Consider the following 18,749-nt stretch of genomic DNA (forward strand, 5'->3'; position numbering starts at 1 on the left):
AGTACCCTGAGTGTTCTGGGAACAGACGTCTCTTGAGTGAATGTCCCCGCCCTGCCAGGCTTGATTGACATGAGGTGGAGACACTGTTAGGGGTTTTAAGGAGACAGGAAAACCGAGTACTTGAAGTTCTGACCCATCTGGAAGTGTGTGTGTGTGTGTGTTGCATGCGAGTAGTTGTGTACAGACTTTCACCCAAGTGAAATGAATCAAGTTCTTGTCTCGGCTCACAGTAAACACATGGACGTTTGTTGAGCACAGACATACACTTACCCGGCACTTCATTTAACGGGGTGCATACACACACACACATAAATTCACTGTCTTTCGCTTTTCGCACACACGCATACTGTTTCTCTTTCATTCATTTGTCGAACATACACACACACACACCACACCCCACACACACTCTTGGTTTTCCACACGGAGCGGAGAGTGGGACACATATGCTCTCCCTAGGTGTAGGTCATCTTTTGGTCAGAGAGCTGTGAGGCCTAGTCCTCCTACCTCCATCCCCCAGCCGGCCTAGATATCTCCCCCACCCCTGAGGGGCCTAAGCAGGGATAGGTCGGCCAGCTGGCCCGGGTGACGTCAGAGAGGCCCGGGAGCCAGATGTGCTGATGTGCATCACAGTAGGAGAGGAGGACTATGGCCCTACATGGTCAGCACACAAGAGAAGGAGGAAGATAGGGCAGAAGGGGGGGGGGGGGGGAGCAAGAGAAGGTTTACAGTTTCAAGTGGAACTGTGACGTGACACACACCATGCACGTTGTTAAGTCTCAGTTTACTTCCTGACTACTATCGGTCACGTACAACTGCTTTGAAATGCGGATTGTGGAACTCGGCGAAAAGCTTCATGGAGGACTAAGCGGGCCTTCTGTGGTCAGCTGGCTGGCGGGCGCCGTGTGGTCCGCGAGCTGAGTGGTGTGCAGTCGACAGAGCAGCACCTTGGTGATGTGTGTGTGTGTGTGAGCGAGCCCTGCCGCTGCGGCGGGGTCACGACCCTCTCTCTCTCTCTCTCTCTCTCTCTCTCTCTCTCTCTCTGTCTCTCTCTCTGTCTCTCTCTCTCTCTCTGTCTCTCTCTCTCTCTCTCTCTCTCTGTCTCTCTCTCTCTCTCTCTCTCTGCTGAAAAACCACCCTTAGAGACTCCTGCCCTGCCCACTCTGTGAGAGACCCAGAGAGCAGCCGACAGAGAAGGGGGGTGGGGGCTGGGGGGGTTTGGGGGAGGGACAGAAACAGAGAGGAAAGTAGGGAAGGTAAAGATCAAAACAAAGACAGAAAAAGTGAGAGAAGGGAGCAAGATGGAAGGGAAGCAGCGAGGCGAATAGACTTGCTACGTCCCTGTTGTTTCAGGACACTTTCTGCTTCCTGTGTGGTCGAAGGGGCCAGAGCCTCGTGGCGTCACTCAAGGCACACAACTCGTTTTGTTCTGAACGCTTACTCGGGGACTGCGAAGGCCAAGAAGGGTTTTGGTTTCCTGTGAGAAGCTTTCCACAGTCACTCTCGCTTCACCTCTCTTACACTTACACTTACACACACACACACACACACATAGACATACACACACACTTTGTCTCGTGCACACATGCGAGCGGCTCCCTCCGGTGCCCTGTGTGTTTATGGTCTCGTTGAACAAGGTCCTGTGAGGGCCAGCATCGCTTCCGGATCCCCAGAGAGACGCACCACGTCGGGGACAACGGGACGGAGGTGGTGTCTTCATGCCATAATCCCCCCCCCCCTCCATACACACACACACACACTCCGATGAGCCGTGAGCCCAGCTCTGATGATAATGATGATGATGGTAACCACTGGCAGGAGAGGATAAAGAGAGATGGGGAGAAGGAGGGAGAGGGAGATTTGGGAAACGTATCGAGAGGGCACCACACGGGGCAAAGGAGGAAAGGGAGGGAGGGAGACTGCAGGAGGGGAAGGAGACGGACGAGGAGGAGGCGCAGGAGAGAGGGAAGGAGGGATGCATAGAGAGAGGAGGGGGGGAAATGAGAGGGGGGAGTGAGTGAGTGAGAGAGAGAGGGGGCAGCCATGTGTAAGAGATAGGGGGGGGGAGAGAGAGAGAGATGGGGGGGGGGAGAGAGAGAGAGAGAGAGAGAGAGAGAGAGAGAGAGAGAGAGAGAGGAGCCAGGGGTTTTAGCACGTTGCCATGTGATCCTCTGGAGCAGGTGGCAGGAGTGAACATGCTGACTGTGGACACACACTTGTCCCCCCCGTGCTTTATGGCTCTTTAATGGGGCTTTGTGTCTCGCTAAGCTACGCGGGCCGGCGTCCTCGTAAATCCTTTTCCTTTAAAGAGCCTTTCCTGGCCAGTATGTGACGGGCGAGGTCACGTATGCGAGTCATGCTGTCCTCTCGCAAGGAGAAGACGTTTTGGGTTTGGAATTCTGTCCATAGGCTGGAAAGGAGAGAAGGAGGGAGAGAGGGGAGGGGGGGAGGGAAGGAGGGAGGGAAAATTGCGCGTGTGACGTGTGCGATGTGTCCCAAAACATCTTAAGGGATTATGTCATCGAAAGATGAGGAAGTGTGACAGTGTTTTGTGACCCACTTGTGTTTGGCTCCCCTTGGATTGAAAGAGTTCACTCCACGGTCAAACTCACTAACTGTGCACATGTATATTTCATCCCAACAAACAAGTTATGTTGGCCATTTATTTGTTATTGCTGCCATGCAAAGGCTCCAAGTGCACCGGGCTGTATAAAACAACAATTGGCTGAATAGTACATGAGGTGTTGTATTTATTTAGGCCCTTTTTACATAGTGATTGAATTTGAGTTGTGTCAGCCTATTCATGTGGGCTATATTTAGGCATGGTGGAGTCTGTGTATGTGTGTGTGTGTGTGTGTGTGTGTGGGTGTAGATAGAGTAATGGATGAAGGTGGCGGTGGAAGAGCTAATGGTTTGTTTACCTCCTCTCATGTTTCTGACCAGGATTTACAGTCCCCTGGACGGCTCACTGGAGCTACCTGCCTAGGAACATCGTGCTCTCTCCACAATCCGTCTCTCTCCCCTCTCCCTCTCCCCCTCTCTCCCCTCTCCTCCCCTCTCCCTCTCCGTCTCTCCCCCTCTCTCTCCATCTCCCCCTCTGTGTCCCCCCCTCTTTCTCAATCCATTTCTCCCATCCTCTCTCCACACCCTCCATTCTCCCTCACTCTGTTCCACCCCTGCCTTTGTGACTCTCCTTCTTGCCTTTGCTCATGTTATCTCATTCTCTAGCCCCCCCCCCTCCCCCCCACACACACTCACACCATACCCCCCACCCCCCTTACTGTATCTCTCTCCTTCCCACTCTAAGACGATGGAAGTTTTATTACGGCCGCCTCTCGTCCCCCTCCAGTGATCCGAGCGTGCGTTATTCCTCTCCGGTCCCTCCACCTCCTCCTCTCCATCTCCCGTGGTTCGCTCCGGCTCTCCTCCCTCACCCTCCCTGGCCCGTCTGGCCCCTCTGTTTCCGGCCCCTCGTTCACTCTCCGGTCATGTGATCAATCTTCCGCCTCGCCCTCACGTCGCTCCGCTCCGCCCCGCAGTTTGGGCTCATGCTTCTCCTTCGTGACGTCACAGCGGTCGACGTTGTGCGGTTCGATTATGCGTCTCGTGGCGTTTGGGCTTCAAGGGTTCCTCTCTTTCTATGGGGATATGGGTAAAAAAAAAAAAAAATGGATCTAAATAGCATGATGAGGGCAATTTAGGAAAAAGAGAGGAAGGGGGGGGGGAGGGAAAGGAAGGGGAAGGGAACAACGCTTGAATGGGGTGTCCTTCGCAGGAGCGCACCCAAAACACAGCTCCGCCGAAGAGGTGCATTAGGGGTAATTGACTCTTACAAATTCACCACGGCGGAGGACAGGGGAGGACGGCTGAGCCATGCCTGGGCATTGATGTACCTGGTTGCGTGTAGAAGAGGATGGTAATGTGGCCATGTTCCTTTTTGAAGGGGCCTCACAAAGAGCCCTTTTACTCCGGGGCGGGGGGGGGGGCGGAGGGAAGGGGGGGGGAAGCCATGAAAGAGACCATTCAAGGGGGGTGCGCACACATGAGCAGGAACACACACACACACGAGTCTCTCTCTCTCACATGCTGTACATGTCCACTCATAAGCACAGACGCTTTCTCTCAAACACACACACACACACTCAGTCACCTGCCCCTCACAAACACACACCAACAGCCTCATTCTCAATTTCTGACACACACACACATACACACACACACAGGTTGAAAGCTTCACTTAAATGAGGCAGCAAGCATATGTCAGGGGCCTCTCTTGGGGCGCTGGTATGTTAGCGAGTGCTCTTCACACACCTCTCTCCTGGGCGCTCACACGGGCCCCTGGCAGCTGTGGGAGGGAATTAGCAATTCATAACCCCCCCCCCCCCCCGTGACCTTCTCCTCAATGTCGCTCGCGTTCCGCTCGGCGCCGCGGGAGCGGCTCGCTGTGGCCGTTACACCCGCGACGGCCGGGGCCCCGCGTCGTTGAGTGTCCGCTCGGCGAATGTTTCGCCCCTCTGTTTTAATCTCCCTCCCGCCTTCTCCCCTCTCCCTTCCCCTCGTTTGACACGTCACGACGACGACAGCCGCCCCCGGAGGAAGTCATCCATCCCCCACAATGCATCGCTCCCTGGCCCCTCAAACTCTGGCCCCTCTCCCCGCGGGCCACATGCGTGATGACAAATAGTCATCGCCGTGGCAATGAATAGTGATTGCCGTGACGAGGCGTGTTCCGGTTGTGAGACTCAGCTGGTGATGCTTGCTGACGCCTCTTTCGATTCATCTCCATTTAACCGTGGATGAAAGCCTTTAGGCCTGGCCTGAAGCCTGGGCTGCGGGTAGAGGCGTCTGCCCACTATGTTTCACTCCAACCCAGACAAGGCACAGCGTGAATCCCACTCCTCAATGATCCATATCATGGAGTTATCAACTTTAGCCGTGGTCCGTGGGCTGCTAAATGAAGATGGATGAGGGAGTGTGCCTGTCTGTGTGTGTGTGTCTGTGTCTGTGTGTGTGTGCGTGTGTGTGTTCAGGAGAATTGTCCATAAATGAAGACGCATGCTTGGATGGAACACCCTTTGGCGTCACGTTGACCCAGAAAATAGTGGTGTGAATGGATGGTGGAGTCATCGCACCATTCATTAACACTGAGTCATATGCCTTCTCTAACCTTGTGTCGGACTAACCGTGAAACGGACAATCCTGTTTGTGTAGGTTGATGCTGATGGCGGGCCTGGCTCTCTGCTAACCCCGCTATAGATGGCAAATTGAAATTCATTGAGATGCTAATCCGTCATAAAATATCAGCAGTTTTGGTTGCTTTATTTGGTTACGGGTGAGGGTAATGGATATAGAATACCTGTTTGATTCTTAGGCTGAATATAGCCCACTGTGATTGGCTGAACAGTGCGCAGAGATAAAGCCGGTGCTAGATCACCGCTTTATCAAATAAGAAGGAGCCTCATACCAGCTTTATACCTGCATCATTCCTGCTTTATATTACCTTTATACCGGCCTCATACCTGCTTTATACCTGCGCTGGCTGGGTAAAAGGAGACAAAAAGCCCATTAAGTAATTCTATTAATAATTCATGTTGGTTTCACAGCCTTGGCAGCCCCACCGGTCGTCCCCCTCTCGATGACGCCACTCTATCGTCTCTTCTGTCCCCTCCTCTCCCTCTCCTCAGCACATCTCTAGCCTCCCCCTAACCCTTCAACAGGGTGCCAAGCCCCTGCAGAAAGGGGATCTCATTTGGCACTGGTGATCCATTTCCCCCTACCATACAAACATCAACACACACATTCTGACACACACAGACACAGACACACACACACACTAATTACACTCCCGTCACCTATTGACTCACACAGCACACGGGGATAATCTTATCTGGGGAGAGCACGACTGCAGCCTTCCCACAGTTGATTAAATGTGCACATAACTGGAGAAGCGTGTGGGATGTGTTGGAGGCTGAAGTGGATGGAGATGTTGCAGCGTGATGGGCCGCAGAGCTGAGGCAGCAGTATCTGGGGGCAACGTGTGTGTGTGGGGTTGGGGGGGGCTCTATGTGTGTGTGTGTGTGTGTGTGAGTGTGTGTCTAGAGGGGTTGCGTGTGTACGTGCGCGCGTGTAAATATATCTGTGTATACAAGTGTGTTTGTGTAGGGATACTTTTACTGCATGTCCCCTTGTGGCTAGAGTGAGGTAGGCCAGCAGTGTAATTTTAGCCGTGCTCTGCAGGGAATCGTTGACATTCGATGGAGACTAAGAAGACACAGTTGTCAGCAATAGGTGAGGGTGTGTGTGTGTGTGTGTGTGTGCGTATGTGTTTGTACTTGGTACCCAATGATATTAAAAGTGTGTGTGTGTGTGTTTTCGCCTCTCTTGCAGTGGGTGAGCCCAGACCATATAGCAGTGTGTATCCCTGAGGCACTTGTATAAATCACACCTCCCATTAAGCCAGTTCGAGCTCCCCTGGGCCAGCTAAACACTACGCTCTCTCCATGCCTTTTGTTTGCCGCGCGTGGCTCCTCCTCTTACCCCCCTGCTCTGGAACAATGGTGTCTTCCATTATGGTTTAGTTAATGCGTCAGTCTATCAATGGGCGATGCTCATTTTTTGCGGTTAGGGGTTGGAGAGGGGTAAAGTAGATAGGATGAACTGAAGGTTTGTTTTACTCGCTTACTGAAGTGTTTTTCCATTGTTGGTTTGTACCAGTTCTCTCTTCAGCCTTTTGGTACAGTCTATGCAATGCCCAACCATTATTTTGAGACTGTCGGGTCAATTGTGGTAACAACAAGTTTTTCCACATACAATTTCCTAACTCTTCTTGGCGGAATGTGTGTTGTGAGCAGTTTGATGGGAAAGGAAAGCCTTCAGGTATAAGCCATCATTTAACATGGCAGCTGGTTGGCTAACTCAATAAGCACACATGCACAGCCACCCAGCTCCTGCATCTTCTCCTGAGACTGATCCTCAGATTACTTCAAACCAACAGTGCCTAGTTTTGAGATTAGCCCTAGAATTACCAATTCAAGATGGAGAAATAGGGGGGGTTACCTTATGGTGTTCACTATTCAAGAGGCGTTTTCGACATGTGAAGCCAGACTTTGCGATAATGGACTCCCCCTTGTGTTGCCATGGAGCTCACCTGAATGTGCAGACGATGCCAACGAGCAGTGCGATTAGCATAGCAATTACAGCACAATGACGGGAAATGCACACGTTGTTGTGGGTGGCGGTTGATAATTGAGCATGTGTTTTTTTTTAATCCACCTTTTATTCCATAGATGACTTTCAGCACCGACAGACCCAAGGCCAAAGGGATGTTGGGCAGCTTGTTTTTGAAGGCTCAATCGTTTCGTGTCTTCAATTGGGACTTTTGATTGTTGATTGTAATGTCAGGGTAGGGAGTTGAGCTGTTACATCAGCAGCTGCCAGCTGTTGAGCCGAACAACATTCAGAGCATGTAATTTCTCTCATCATCTGTATCATAAATCGCAGTCATGTTGACTTTTCTAACCGAAGTTGTTTAGACGGGTTGTGAGCGGGCGAGTGCTTGGCTCTCGGCCAAGCGTCCATTTCCACAGCCAATTAAACGCATCGAGCAGTCGCCGGTGCTCCGTTCGCGCTTTCAACACAGAGAGCGTTCGTGCGCTTAATGAGCCACGTTCGAATAACGTTGAAATAACGAGGGAGATTATCTCGGGACTCTTCAGTTTCACCCTCCCTTACTTCAATGCTTTTATCACCATATGCTCTGCCCTTCGAATTCCCCCGACGACCAACCAATGCGAATAGATGGACGCAGAGCCTGCAGCAGCCCTGTGATATACATGCCTCTAGTCCAGCCGTAAATCCACTCTTCTCCTTCCACCACAACTCCCTCCTTCCTTCGACTCACTTGTTCTTCTTGGACCAGGCAGTAGCCGCTATCGACCGCAAGCGCGCAGGGCGAATTTCAATAGACCGCTATTGATCTGTCTCAACTTAATGCTGCTGCTGTTTATTCATGTAATTTCTCTGGCCAGACCTTGGACTGGCTGACAGGCGGGTTGGCTCAGTGGTCTCGTGGGTGGCTTAAAGAAGTGTCTGCTCCGGGGCAGAGAGCGGTTAGATTAGATACCTGCAGCGTGGGACCTTAGCATTTAATGGAGCACGATCAAAGAGAATTGTATAGCCTACAGTTTGAAGTGGGTTCTTTTTGAGGGGCCTGGAGTCTTGCCTGGCTACATAATGTGACATATTTGTAAAGATGTTGCACTTGTGCACCACGTGCACCATGTGCATCACACATGGCTCAAACTAAACTAAAAAGCAGTCTTGCTGGGTGCCTTATTGTCCTCAGGTCATGACCTCTAATTGTATTGATCGAACATTGATAAAACTGCTGATGTGTTGATACGGCTGGTGTGCGTTTGGCATAGTATAATAACTCGATCCCTGTATTGCATTGTCATCAGACCCATATTGCAAACAATTTATGTTTGGATTCTCATCTGCGAGTGCCAATGAACGATTACTGTCACCTTGATGAAAGACAGGCAAGATGCCTGATGCAAAGTAGTCAACAAATCTAAGGTGTTTGGTCGATACCCAGATTTCAATTCCAGATCTCAAAGATCCTCTTACTAGTATCTGTTTACTGGAATAGACCACATGAAAAGGTGTTATCCAAACGGCTGGCGCTAGATAGATCACGTGTTGTGAAGCACCCGGAATGTGGAGAGGCCTAATGTCCGTAGTTCACGGGTCACACATTCATTTCCCCCGGGACCCTGTCTGTATTTTAACGAGTCGTCTGGGCAGTAGGGTCCGTACAGCGGCCAGCGTAGTGAGCGCTCACAATGTACTTATCTGCCCTTTAACGGCCTGCTTGCCTCCGGGGTTCCTGAGTGAACCTGAAGAGACGAGCCTAAACCCGCCCCCACCCCCCCCGCCCCCCCGGTTCCTCCATTTCTCATTCCGCTCTCAACCAGTCCTCCACTCGTCTACCCTCTCCATCCGCCCTCTCATCCCCTTTCTCCTTGGTTGCCGGCGCGGGCGAGAGGGTTGAGGGGGGGGGAGTGAAAGAGAGAGAGATGGGGGGGGGGGGGGAGAGCGTGCATTATTTACCTCCACTTTAACCCCAGGCTCGTTCGGCGAGACGGTTGTTTTTAGACGCGACACCTCTGCTTTCGAGGGGAGGTGCTTCAATGAGAGGAAAGGTTCTATTAATGGATGAGACACTACCAAGGGGGTGGGGGGGGGGGGGGGGGGCGGGGGGGGGGGGGGGGGAGGGGTCGTCTGAGTAGCACCCGGGAAGAGGAGGGATGATGTAACGCCGCTGTTGCGTCTGCTCGACATCCTTTTTCTCATGGCCTGATGAAGTAGATTAGCATCACAGTCGAGGCACGGACAGACTCAAGGGCGAAAGCCACGGGCTCCACATCGAGGTTACGTTCTGAATCCGATCCTGGTTCCCGGAACGTTCCGCAGCTCGTACATCACCGGGCCTTGCACCATTAAATAAATACAGTTCATTGAACCGACGACGCACAAACACGCTCGTAACCACGGTATCTACTCAGCGCGCCGAAGTGCGCCTCCATTACGACTCCCCGACCTCCCCGCGCTCAAGATGGCCGCCGTGCCTCCAGCCTGTCACTTCCTGTTTAGGCGGCAAGCACGGGATTGGTTCAGCCCCGGAGGTGTCGGCCCTTGGGGACGTTCTTGGCCCGGCATGGCTTTGCAGAGTCGATGTGACAGGGACAAGTCTCTCCCACGCCAGGGCGATGGGCAGGGGCAGCACAGTTGGCAGCGTTAATAATTGATCGTCCCCATGCTGCAATGTGCTGCTCAAGCTTGTTTCCTGGGGGGCTTTTTTTTCCTGCTGAGGCGCCCTTTTTTTTTACACCCACCCCCCCGCTAACCTGCTCCACAGTCCAGGGAGGACCCGTAAACAACATGGCTGGAAGACGCATTCTGGTGCAGTTGCCCATTTTTTTTTTTTATAAGGGTTTGCAAGGAAACCTATCGTGGAGGACACAGAATGGAGGGTGGTGTGGATTAGTGATGCTCCGGGATCATTTAGTTGGGTCATTTAACTATGCTCTGTCTGTCTGTCTGTCTGTCTGTCTGTCTGTCTGTCTGTCTGTCTGTCTGTCTGTCTGTCTGTCTGTCTGTCTGTCTAGAAGTCGCTTTTATGAGCTCATGGAAGGGGGGAGGAAGATAGGCGCTGCATTTCCTTGTTGCGACAGCCCCACTCTCCCTCTCCGTTAGTGGTGGGTCATGTGCGGAGGATGAGAGGAGGGAGGGATGCAGGAATGACTCAGCGGGGAGAGGGGGGGGGGGGGGGGAGGGAAAGAGGGCTTCACTTGTTCACAGCCGGGGACGGATAAGAGGATTAGCGTCACTCCGCATCATTGCAGCTTGTCCTCTGCACCTCGCTCTCTCCCCCCCTCCCTCGCATTTGAAATACTTTCTTCGTCCATTTACTGTACTGTACACTCCTCCTTTCTCTCGCTCCGCCTCCTCTCTCGCCAGCCCCCTCTTTCTCAGTCTGCACCCTTCTTCTTCTGACCTCGTAGCTCCCTCTTCTTCATGTGCTTCCTGTCGGCCGCCCCGTCCCCTCACCCTGTAGCCCTCCCTTCTTGTTCTGTGATTTCGGTCAGTCCTTTCTAGTCCGACATCAGTCAGTCCGCGTGGCTCTTTAGCGCTTAACGACTCGTTTTATGGCTCGGTGATAAAGCTATCTTAATCACCAAAGAGTTTGAGGAGACCTCAAACCAAACTGTGGTGATTGCTGGCCCATGAGAACCCACCTTCATTGGATTATATGACAACTCCTAACTTTCAAAAAAACGATTTGCCGATGAATCCATGACCCTCGACCCCCCCCACCCCTATTCCAGTCGGGTTTATCTTTGTCTGCTCCTGTCGGGGTCGCGTCTAACCCCCTGTGTTCCCTGTGTGTCTCCCAGTACAGGATCGGTCAGCTGTACATGATCAGCAAGCACAGCCACGAGCAGAGTGACCGCGGGGAGGGGGTGGAGGTGGTGCAGAACGAGCCATTTGAGGACCCCAACCACGGCCAGGGCCAGTTCACCGAGAAACGCGTCTACCTCAACAGGTGAGTGGGCCCCGTAACCCAGGACACCTGACCTCTAAGCCTTCCTTTTGACCTCCGGTAGCCCTTATGTGTATCTGTACCATTTGTAGAAATTTAATGATACTTTGCTTACTTGTTCGTTGACCTCATTGCTGATGTGTAGACATTTAAGGGAGGGGCGAGGGGGGGAAATAGTTCACGTGGGATGATTTCAGGGTTCATAATACCAACGCCTTCATCTGTATCGTGACGCCCCGCAAGGTCAATGTCAAACCGCCCGTCACATTCCAGCCTCGACTAAGCCTTTTTTTCCCTTAATTACCCACCTGTGTGGAAAAGCAGAATACAAAGAAACCAAGCTTTGGAAAGGAACACGAAGGATGAGAGGGATGAGTGGTCAGCCCTACATAGCTGGGTCTTACGCCATGCAAGTCCACCATGTGTGTGTGCGTGTGTGTGTGTGTGTATACAACGTCTCCCCATGCATTGTTAAACATCCAAGGACAAAAACATCCCAATTAGGCAAGATGGAGGCGAGAGAGAGAGAGCGAGAGGAGACACAGGCTATTCATTCCAGCAGAAACACCTGTGTCAGCGATCAGGGTCCCTGGAACGTAATGGTACTGACTCAGCACAACTCTGCCCTACGCCAATGGCTCAAACTTCAAGGAGGGAGGGAAGTACAGTGTAGAGAGAAAGAGAGAGAGAGAGAGCGGGAGAGAGAGCGGGAGAGAGAGCGGGAGAGAGAGCAGGAGAGAGAGCGGGAGAGAGAGCGGGAGAGAGAGCAGGAGAGAAAGCGGGAGAGAGGTGAAAATCCGTTCAGGTAGGTGGTGAAGCAGGGGAATGAAGGGAGGGATCACAGAGCAACGCGAAAGCGCCTTCTAGCTGTTGGCTGTGGGGAGGGAAAGAGCGGGAAGGAGCGGAGGAGGAGGAGGCGGAGGTTTGGGAAACAATAGAAGACAGAGTGGGAGGGAGAAACAAAGGTTTAGAGCGAGGGGAGAGAAAGGCGGAGAGAAAGAAGAGAGAGAGAGAGAGAGAGACACAATAGAAAACACAAGATGAAACGAGGGTGAAAACGTGAGCGAGAGCCCCAGGATTTTTGAGACGGGCCTGGAGCTCAGGGGTGCTTTTGGAGACGAGCTAGCCTGTGGCTCACCCTCACCGTCCACCCCATGACCTCCCCCTGCCGCTCCACGTGATCACGTCAAACGCTGTCAAGGCTCTTGCTAGGCGCCTGGATCCACGATTAACATAGAGGCATGGTAACGACCCCAGCTCTCCTTCCCCATTTTGAAAACTGTCCAAGGTGATTACATCAACGCGTGGGAAGCGAAGACGGCACACAAACATTCACCCCCGCCCACACACACACACACAAATAGAATAGCGCGTTTCTCCCAGGCAGGTCACACAGGGGGCCACGCAGCGAAGGCGAGGCGTGTCGTTGGGGTGAAGCGCAACGGCGGGGCGTCGAAATAGGCAAGAACCTGCCGTCGACCCAGCGTGTGTCGTCCCCCCCCCCCACCTCTGGGTGCACCACAGCAGCTGGACGCCCTGCTGGCTCTCACAGCCCCCTCCCCCTCTCACACGAAGCAGCTGCCGTGCCCCCCCCCCCCTCCCTGACGGCCAGGTGACTGGCTTCCTGACTTCGACAAGACCCGGGTGAAGGGAGGGCAGTGGGAGACGGCAGGGGAGTTGGGAGGGAGATGCGTCGGCGATCGGAAGAGGAGAGTGCTGGAGAGCGAGAGAGGGTTGAGATGAGAGGAAAAAGGGGGGAGTGTCAGTTGGAGGAGAGCGAGACGGTGCTCTGATTGAGCGCTTGAATTCCCAGTTTCCCTTAACCTTGAATGCAAACTGAAGCGAGCCTTCCAGATAAGGGTTATGGTGACAAACACACAGCCAGAATGGGAATTCCTAGCTGGATGAGGGCTTTGAAGAGTGACCTTGCTTTGACCCTGCCAGAGGAAATACTCTATCTTGTGCCTACTTGGCTGGCGCATGGCTGGCTTGACATAGTCCTCGAGCCAGTTATGCATGTACATAATCTGTAAACGCATCATTGGGTTAGAAAGAGTGGCTCCAAAAACACAGACCTATTTGAATGATCTACCCTAAGCTGTAAGACAAGAGCAAGTTTAATCAACCAGACGCAAAGCCCTTTTACAAGGCACCGTCCAAACCTAAAAAGTACGAAATGTATCGGGACAGAGTCCAAGAATCCGATTTACCCAACAACACGGCCAGGAAATTGGAATCCCGACTCCCAATTACCCACTGACAAATTCAGCCAAGCTCGCTAACTCTCTGGCACGACAAATCACCAGACGGCATTTCACCTTAAACATCGATTAGAGGCTCGTTCTGTCGATGACGCTCATTACCGATGAGCCCCGGTTGGTTGATTTTGTGATTGAGTTAAGCTCTTTTTTAAACTTTGTTAAGGACAAAACCCTGGACGGAGGAGAACGGCTCCTTTTTTTTTCCGAACCTTTTCGAATCCGCCTCAAACCCGTTTGGTGTGAAAACCGGTGGGCGGGAGCCACCATTCCTCCACCCACGGCCGTGATTGGCCCTTTGGGGAGCGCCAGCGCCGAGATTGGCAGGACGGGGTGTTTAAAAGAAGAGAGGAAGATGGAGAGAAGTGAACAGATGGAGTCATCTTGTTTTTCGAATGCGTGCGAATGTCAGCTCGGCGACGTCGGCGGCACAATGCTGTTTTGGCGCTCTGCAGATATTTTCTGCTGTCGTCGCCCACACACACTCAATATAGTGGTCCAGTCACCCCCCCCCCCCCCCCTCCCCATTTTGTCCACCTGTCAATCAAGCGGAAATTCTGAAGATTTGGGGGTTTTCTTCTGTGACACACTCACCTTGACGCACTGTCTCTTTCTTTCTCTTTCTCACACGGTCACACACACACACCAGAGACATGAAAGATTTCTCTGTTCTTTTAGCAACAGTTCTCCAATGAGTCCATGCATGTTAACTCTGCCCACTTTCAGTCCCCAGGTCCCGGTTGGAGCGGGATGTTTAGGACTGGTGTTTGAATCAATGGCACAGCCATTCAATCATTCACGCACGATCACAAACTCACACTAACTGAAAGTATTTATGCTGTTGTTGTGTACACATCAAGATTAGAGAGAGTTGCACTCTCTGAACCTAATATTGTTTATTCTGTCTCATCCTCCGTTGAAGTATCTCTACAACTCACTGCTGGGTACACAACAACATGTGTGCAGTGTTAACTTCTCAAGTGAAATGGTAATATAACTCCATCAAGGCCTTACAAATCTAATAAGTACCACTTTTTTTTTATTAGTTTTTCTTATCCTATTCTTATTTTCATCATGGATCTCTTTAACAGGGCCCTGTGGGTTGCAGACTCACCTAGAGGAATGGAATGACTTTCAATCTTTTTAAAAGGGTGACAGCAATAATGACGATATCAATTAATCAGTTGTCTCTCCCTCTCTCTCTCTCCCACATCTCTCTCTCTCTCTCCCACATCTCTCTCTCTCCCACATCTCTCTCTCTCCCACATCTCTTTCCCACATCTCTCTCTCTCTCAGTAAATTGCCCAGTTGGGCTCGTGCAGTGGTGCCCAAAATTTTCTATGTGACTGAAAAGGCTTGGAATTATTATCCCTACACCATCACAGGTGAGTTCACACGAGCACTCAATCTCTCTTTGACCCAAGCTCATGAATATTCTCTCGCTGGTGTTACCACTCACATTTGCTCTCTCACCTTTTCTTCGACACACACAGGCACCCGCACAGACACACACACACACACAGACGCACACACAGACTGCCCTGGGTCCGGTCAAAGTGTTATTTGAGAGCCAGGATGCATTGAGGCCAGCCACAGCTAATGGGGCCAGTGCATCCAGTAAAGAATCCCAACCGCTTATCGACCGTAACTCTAGCAGGGACACACAAGGCTTACCCCATCTAATCTACTTAACTGCTAAAACACTGAGAACATAGAATTAGCCACAGCCTTAGCCTCAGTATTGGCCTTAGCCTTAGCCTCAGTATTGGCCTTAGCCTTAGCCTCAGTATTGGCCTTAGCCTTAGCCTTAACCTCAGTCTTAGCTTTAGCCTCAGTCTTTTTTTAAGTCTTAGCTTCAAACCACCCCGAGTCACCCCACACTACTTAGAGTATCTGTCTCGTGTGTACATTCATCAACATCCACATGAAACGTGCGTCCAATCGTGAAGGTGTCCTCTGTCCGTGTGTAAACGTCTCAAACACCTCCAATCGCAATTGTGACGAAAACACCACCGACTCTGAAAAGGCAGACTTTCACATGCTTGAACAGTCGCACCGTCACCAGAACCCCAACGGGTATTTTGCTCGCAGTCTCTCTCGTGGGTGTTCCCCGCTGTGTAGATCCGAGACAGCGGCGGCAGGGGGGGGGGGGGGCATTGGGGGGCAATGCCCCCCCAAATGGAATGCTGTGCCCCCTCAAAAAATTATTTTGTTGAAGTATGAATAAGAAATACTGGCATTGGCTATACATAAAATATCAAGGTGGCTCCACTTTCCTGCAGAATATGCAGGTCTGCTCTTATTTTGACTCTTATACATGCTTTATCAATGCGTGCCCCCCTTGTGAAAAAAAACTATGCCCCCCCATTTAATTCGTTCTGGAGCCGAGTCTGAGCGGCGTGTCCCTAACTCTGTTGTGTTTTGTGTCCCCTGTTCGTCCCTGTTGGCCCTGGACCTCCAGAGTACACCGTGAGTATCTCCTCCATCCCCTCTATCGATCTCCGGGCTGCGAGGGGAGCCGCACTGGGTCGGGATGCACTGCCCGTCACGACCAATCAGAACCAGGCCAAGAACTCCAGCCTCGCAGAGGGAGGGAAAAAAAAAAGGGTCACTTTGTCCGCGGCCTATGTCCGGGTGGTTTCGGTTTGATTAGCTGTAGGGGTGACGGTGCCTCGTGGGCTCCTTTAAGTGTGTTCATGCCCAAGGTGTTTGTTTAACATGGGTCCCTGTTTGGTTTTGCCAGTGTTGTTTTGGATGTGGTGTGCGAGGTTAAGCTTCTGCAGTACAGTGTGCTGCAAATGGACCCTGCAGGGATGTGTGTGAGTGTGTGGGAATCCCTAGCTCCAGCTTAAAGACTGTGTGTGTGTGTGTGTGCGTGTGTGCGTGTGTGTGTGTGTGAATGAACATAGTTCCAGTGTGAATTTGTGTGGGTTGGAAGGATTTATTTCGCACCCGTGTGTGTGTGTGGGCGGTGCATCTGTGTGTGTGTGTGTGTGTGTGCGCGTGCACGCGTGCGTGTCTTCTATATTAAGTCTCGCTCCATGGTGATGAGTTGTGTACCCTGAGCAGAGCATGTGCTCTGGGGTGATAAAGATGCGTCAATTCTTCTTCCTTGCCTTCTTAGAAGGATCATTTAGCTTCACCGCTGAAAGAATCTCACTGCTATTTACGTGTCAAATGATGTACAATTGGCTCCCCGAATCTCTGATATGTCTTTTTGATGCGGGAGCATGGTATTTCACACGTATAGTACGATGTTGTCAATTAACATGAAAAGGACGATGTTGGAAATGAACATGAAAAGTCAATGTAAGAGAGGAGAGAGAGGGGAGGGGGGGGGGGATGTGAGGGGAGGCGGGAGGGAAGGAGGGAGGGAGGGAGGGAGGGAGGAGGGGGAAGGGAGGGAAATGCAGGAAAAATGTCTAAGTCACGAGAGGAGCTCAGACCAAAATGAAAGACTGCACATAAAAGAGATGAAGCCGTCTAACCCTCGTCTGGTTTCTGCTTGCCCCTGCAGTGCTCCTTCCTCCCCAAGTTCTCCATCCACATAGAGACCAAATACGAGGACAACAAAGGCATCAATGACCACGTAAGTGGGTGTGTGTGCGTTTGGGTCAAAGGGAATCTTGCCCGTTTGTATGTATGTGTGTGTGTGTGTCGGTCGCATCTCTGTTACCGTGCGCCTTGGTTTCTCCCTCTGACAGTGCCGACGACAAGCACTGAGGCTCCCGTGTTAAAGGATTTATGATGGAGAACACAGTACCTTTACACTCTGCCTCCTCCCGGCCCTTCACCATGACAAACCAATATCATAATGTGCCATGTCTCAGAGCCTCTGACAGACTGCCAGGGGTGGGGCCGCTTAGCTCATTGAAGAGCACGTTTCATTTCCTCGACCGTTCACCCTGCCGTTAGTCACCAAACGAACGACACTTTCTCCGATGTGAAGATGAAAATTGGGGGGGGCGGGTGCGTGCGTGTGCACGCGTGTGTCAGTGTTGCTAGAAGACGTGGAAAAATGTCACCCAAAACTGATATTTTTCCAGAACTTTCCCAGAGGGAAATTGTGTATGTGTGACCCAGTTCAGTTGTGATGGAAGACAATGCCAAGAGCCCACACAACAAAAGCATAAGGCACATTATTATATGATCCAAAGCTGCAAAAGCAGATGGCGACATCCACAGTAACTGTACCCTACCTCTGTCCTCCATCAAATGCTTTGGGCAGGGTCTGTGTGCTAGAACATACACACACACAGAGACAGAGACAGAGACACGGAGAGGGAGAGGGAGTTCTGCTTCTGACTCAGATTCGCTGCAGCTTCGGGGCAAGCAGACATAGAAAAGGCTCTGTTTTTCATAACATTGAATAATCAGCACAGTGCGTGTTTGCCAGCAGAGATGTGATGTGCTGTTTACGTCTGTGTCTCTGTGTTTACGTCTGTGTCTCTGTGTTTACGTCTGTGTCTCTGTGTTTACCTCTGTGTCTCTGTGTTTACGTCTGTGTCTCTGTGTTTACGTCTGTGTCTCTGTGTTTACGTCTGTGTCTCTGTGTTTACGTCTGTGTCTCTGTGTTTACGTCTGTGTCTCTGTGTTTACGTCTGTGTCTCTGTGTTTACCTCTGTGTCTCTGTGTTTACGTCTGTGTCTCTGTGTTTACGTCTGTGTCTCTGTGTTTACGTCTGTGTCTCTGTGTTTACCTCTGTGTCTCTGTGTTTACGTCTGTGTCTCTGTGTTTACGTCTGTGTCTCTGTGTTTACGTCTGTGTCTCTGTGTTTACGTCTGTGTCTCTGTGTTTACGTCTGTGTCTCTGTGTTTACGTCTGTGTCTCTGTGTTTACGTCTGTGTCTCTGTGTTTACGTCTGTGTCTCTGTGTTTACGTCTGTGTCTCTGTGTTTACGTCTGTGTCTCTGTGTTTACGTCTGTGTCTCTGTGTTTACGTCTGTGTCTCTGTGTTTACGTCTGTGTCTCTGTGTTTACCTCTGTGTCTCTGTGTTTACGTCTGTGTCTCTGTGTTTACCTCTGTGTCTCTGTGTTTACGTCTGTGTCTCTGTGTTTACCTCTGTGTCTCTGTTATCAATATTACGTTGTACGATGTCTCATTGTGATCTCATGTGTGATCCCAATAACACCGTCACGTGTGAACCTCACGAGACAAATGCTAATCTGTCGGCTTCTTGTGCGGGCATAGCGTCGGGGCGAGCGTGCACGCGCGGCATCAGACGGAGGCGTTTGTTATTGGGGATGTTCCATTATGCAAGACTTCAATGTGGTCGACATCTTTCTTCTTTGCTCTCTTTCCTTGTCTCTTGCTCATTTCTCTGTTTCTCTCCCTCTCTCTCAGAGACACACACACACACACACACTACCCCCACTGCTTCACACACACAC

General features: G+C 51.5%; 1 protein-coding gene across 7 annotated transcripts in view; it reads left to right on the forward strand.

The window, feature by feature from the left end:
- Window positions 1–18,749, forward strand: part of LOC124483275 (cytoplasmic phosphatidylinositol transfer protein 1-like) — a 46,774-nt gene that overhangs the window by 19,272 nt on the left and 8,753 nt on the right. For 5 of the 7 annotated variants that reach the window (XM_047043629.1, XM_047043631.1, XM_047043630.1 and 2 more), the window contains 4 exons: window positions 10,956–11,104; window positions 14,656–14,744; window positions 15,821–15,828; window positions 16,877–16,948. In XM_047043629.1, coding sequence (XP_046899585.1) covers window positions 10,956–11,104; window positions 14,656–14,744; window positions 15,821–15,828; window positions 16,877–16,948 — 318 coding nt within the window. The remainder of the gene's footprint in view (window positions 1–10,955; window positions 11,105–14,655; window positions 14,745–15,820; window positions 15,829–16,876; window positions 16,949–18,749) is intronic. The other 2 variants (XM_047043632.1, XM_047043633.1) reach the window with 1 other exon arrangement.

Source organism: Hypomesus transpacificus, chromosome 21, assembly GCF_021917145.1.
Source record: "Hypomesus transpacificus isolate Combined female chromosome 21, fHypTra1, whole genome shotgun sequence".
In the NCBI taxonomy this organism is placed as follows: domain Eukaryota; kingdom Metazoa; phylum Chordata; class Actinopteri; order Osmeriformes; family Osmeridae; genus Hypomesus; species Hypomesus transpacificus.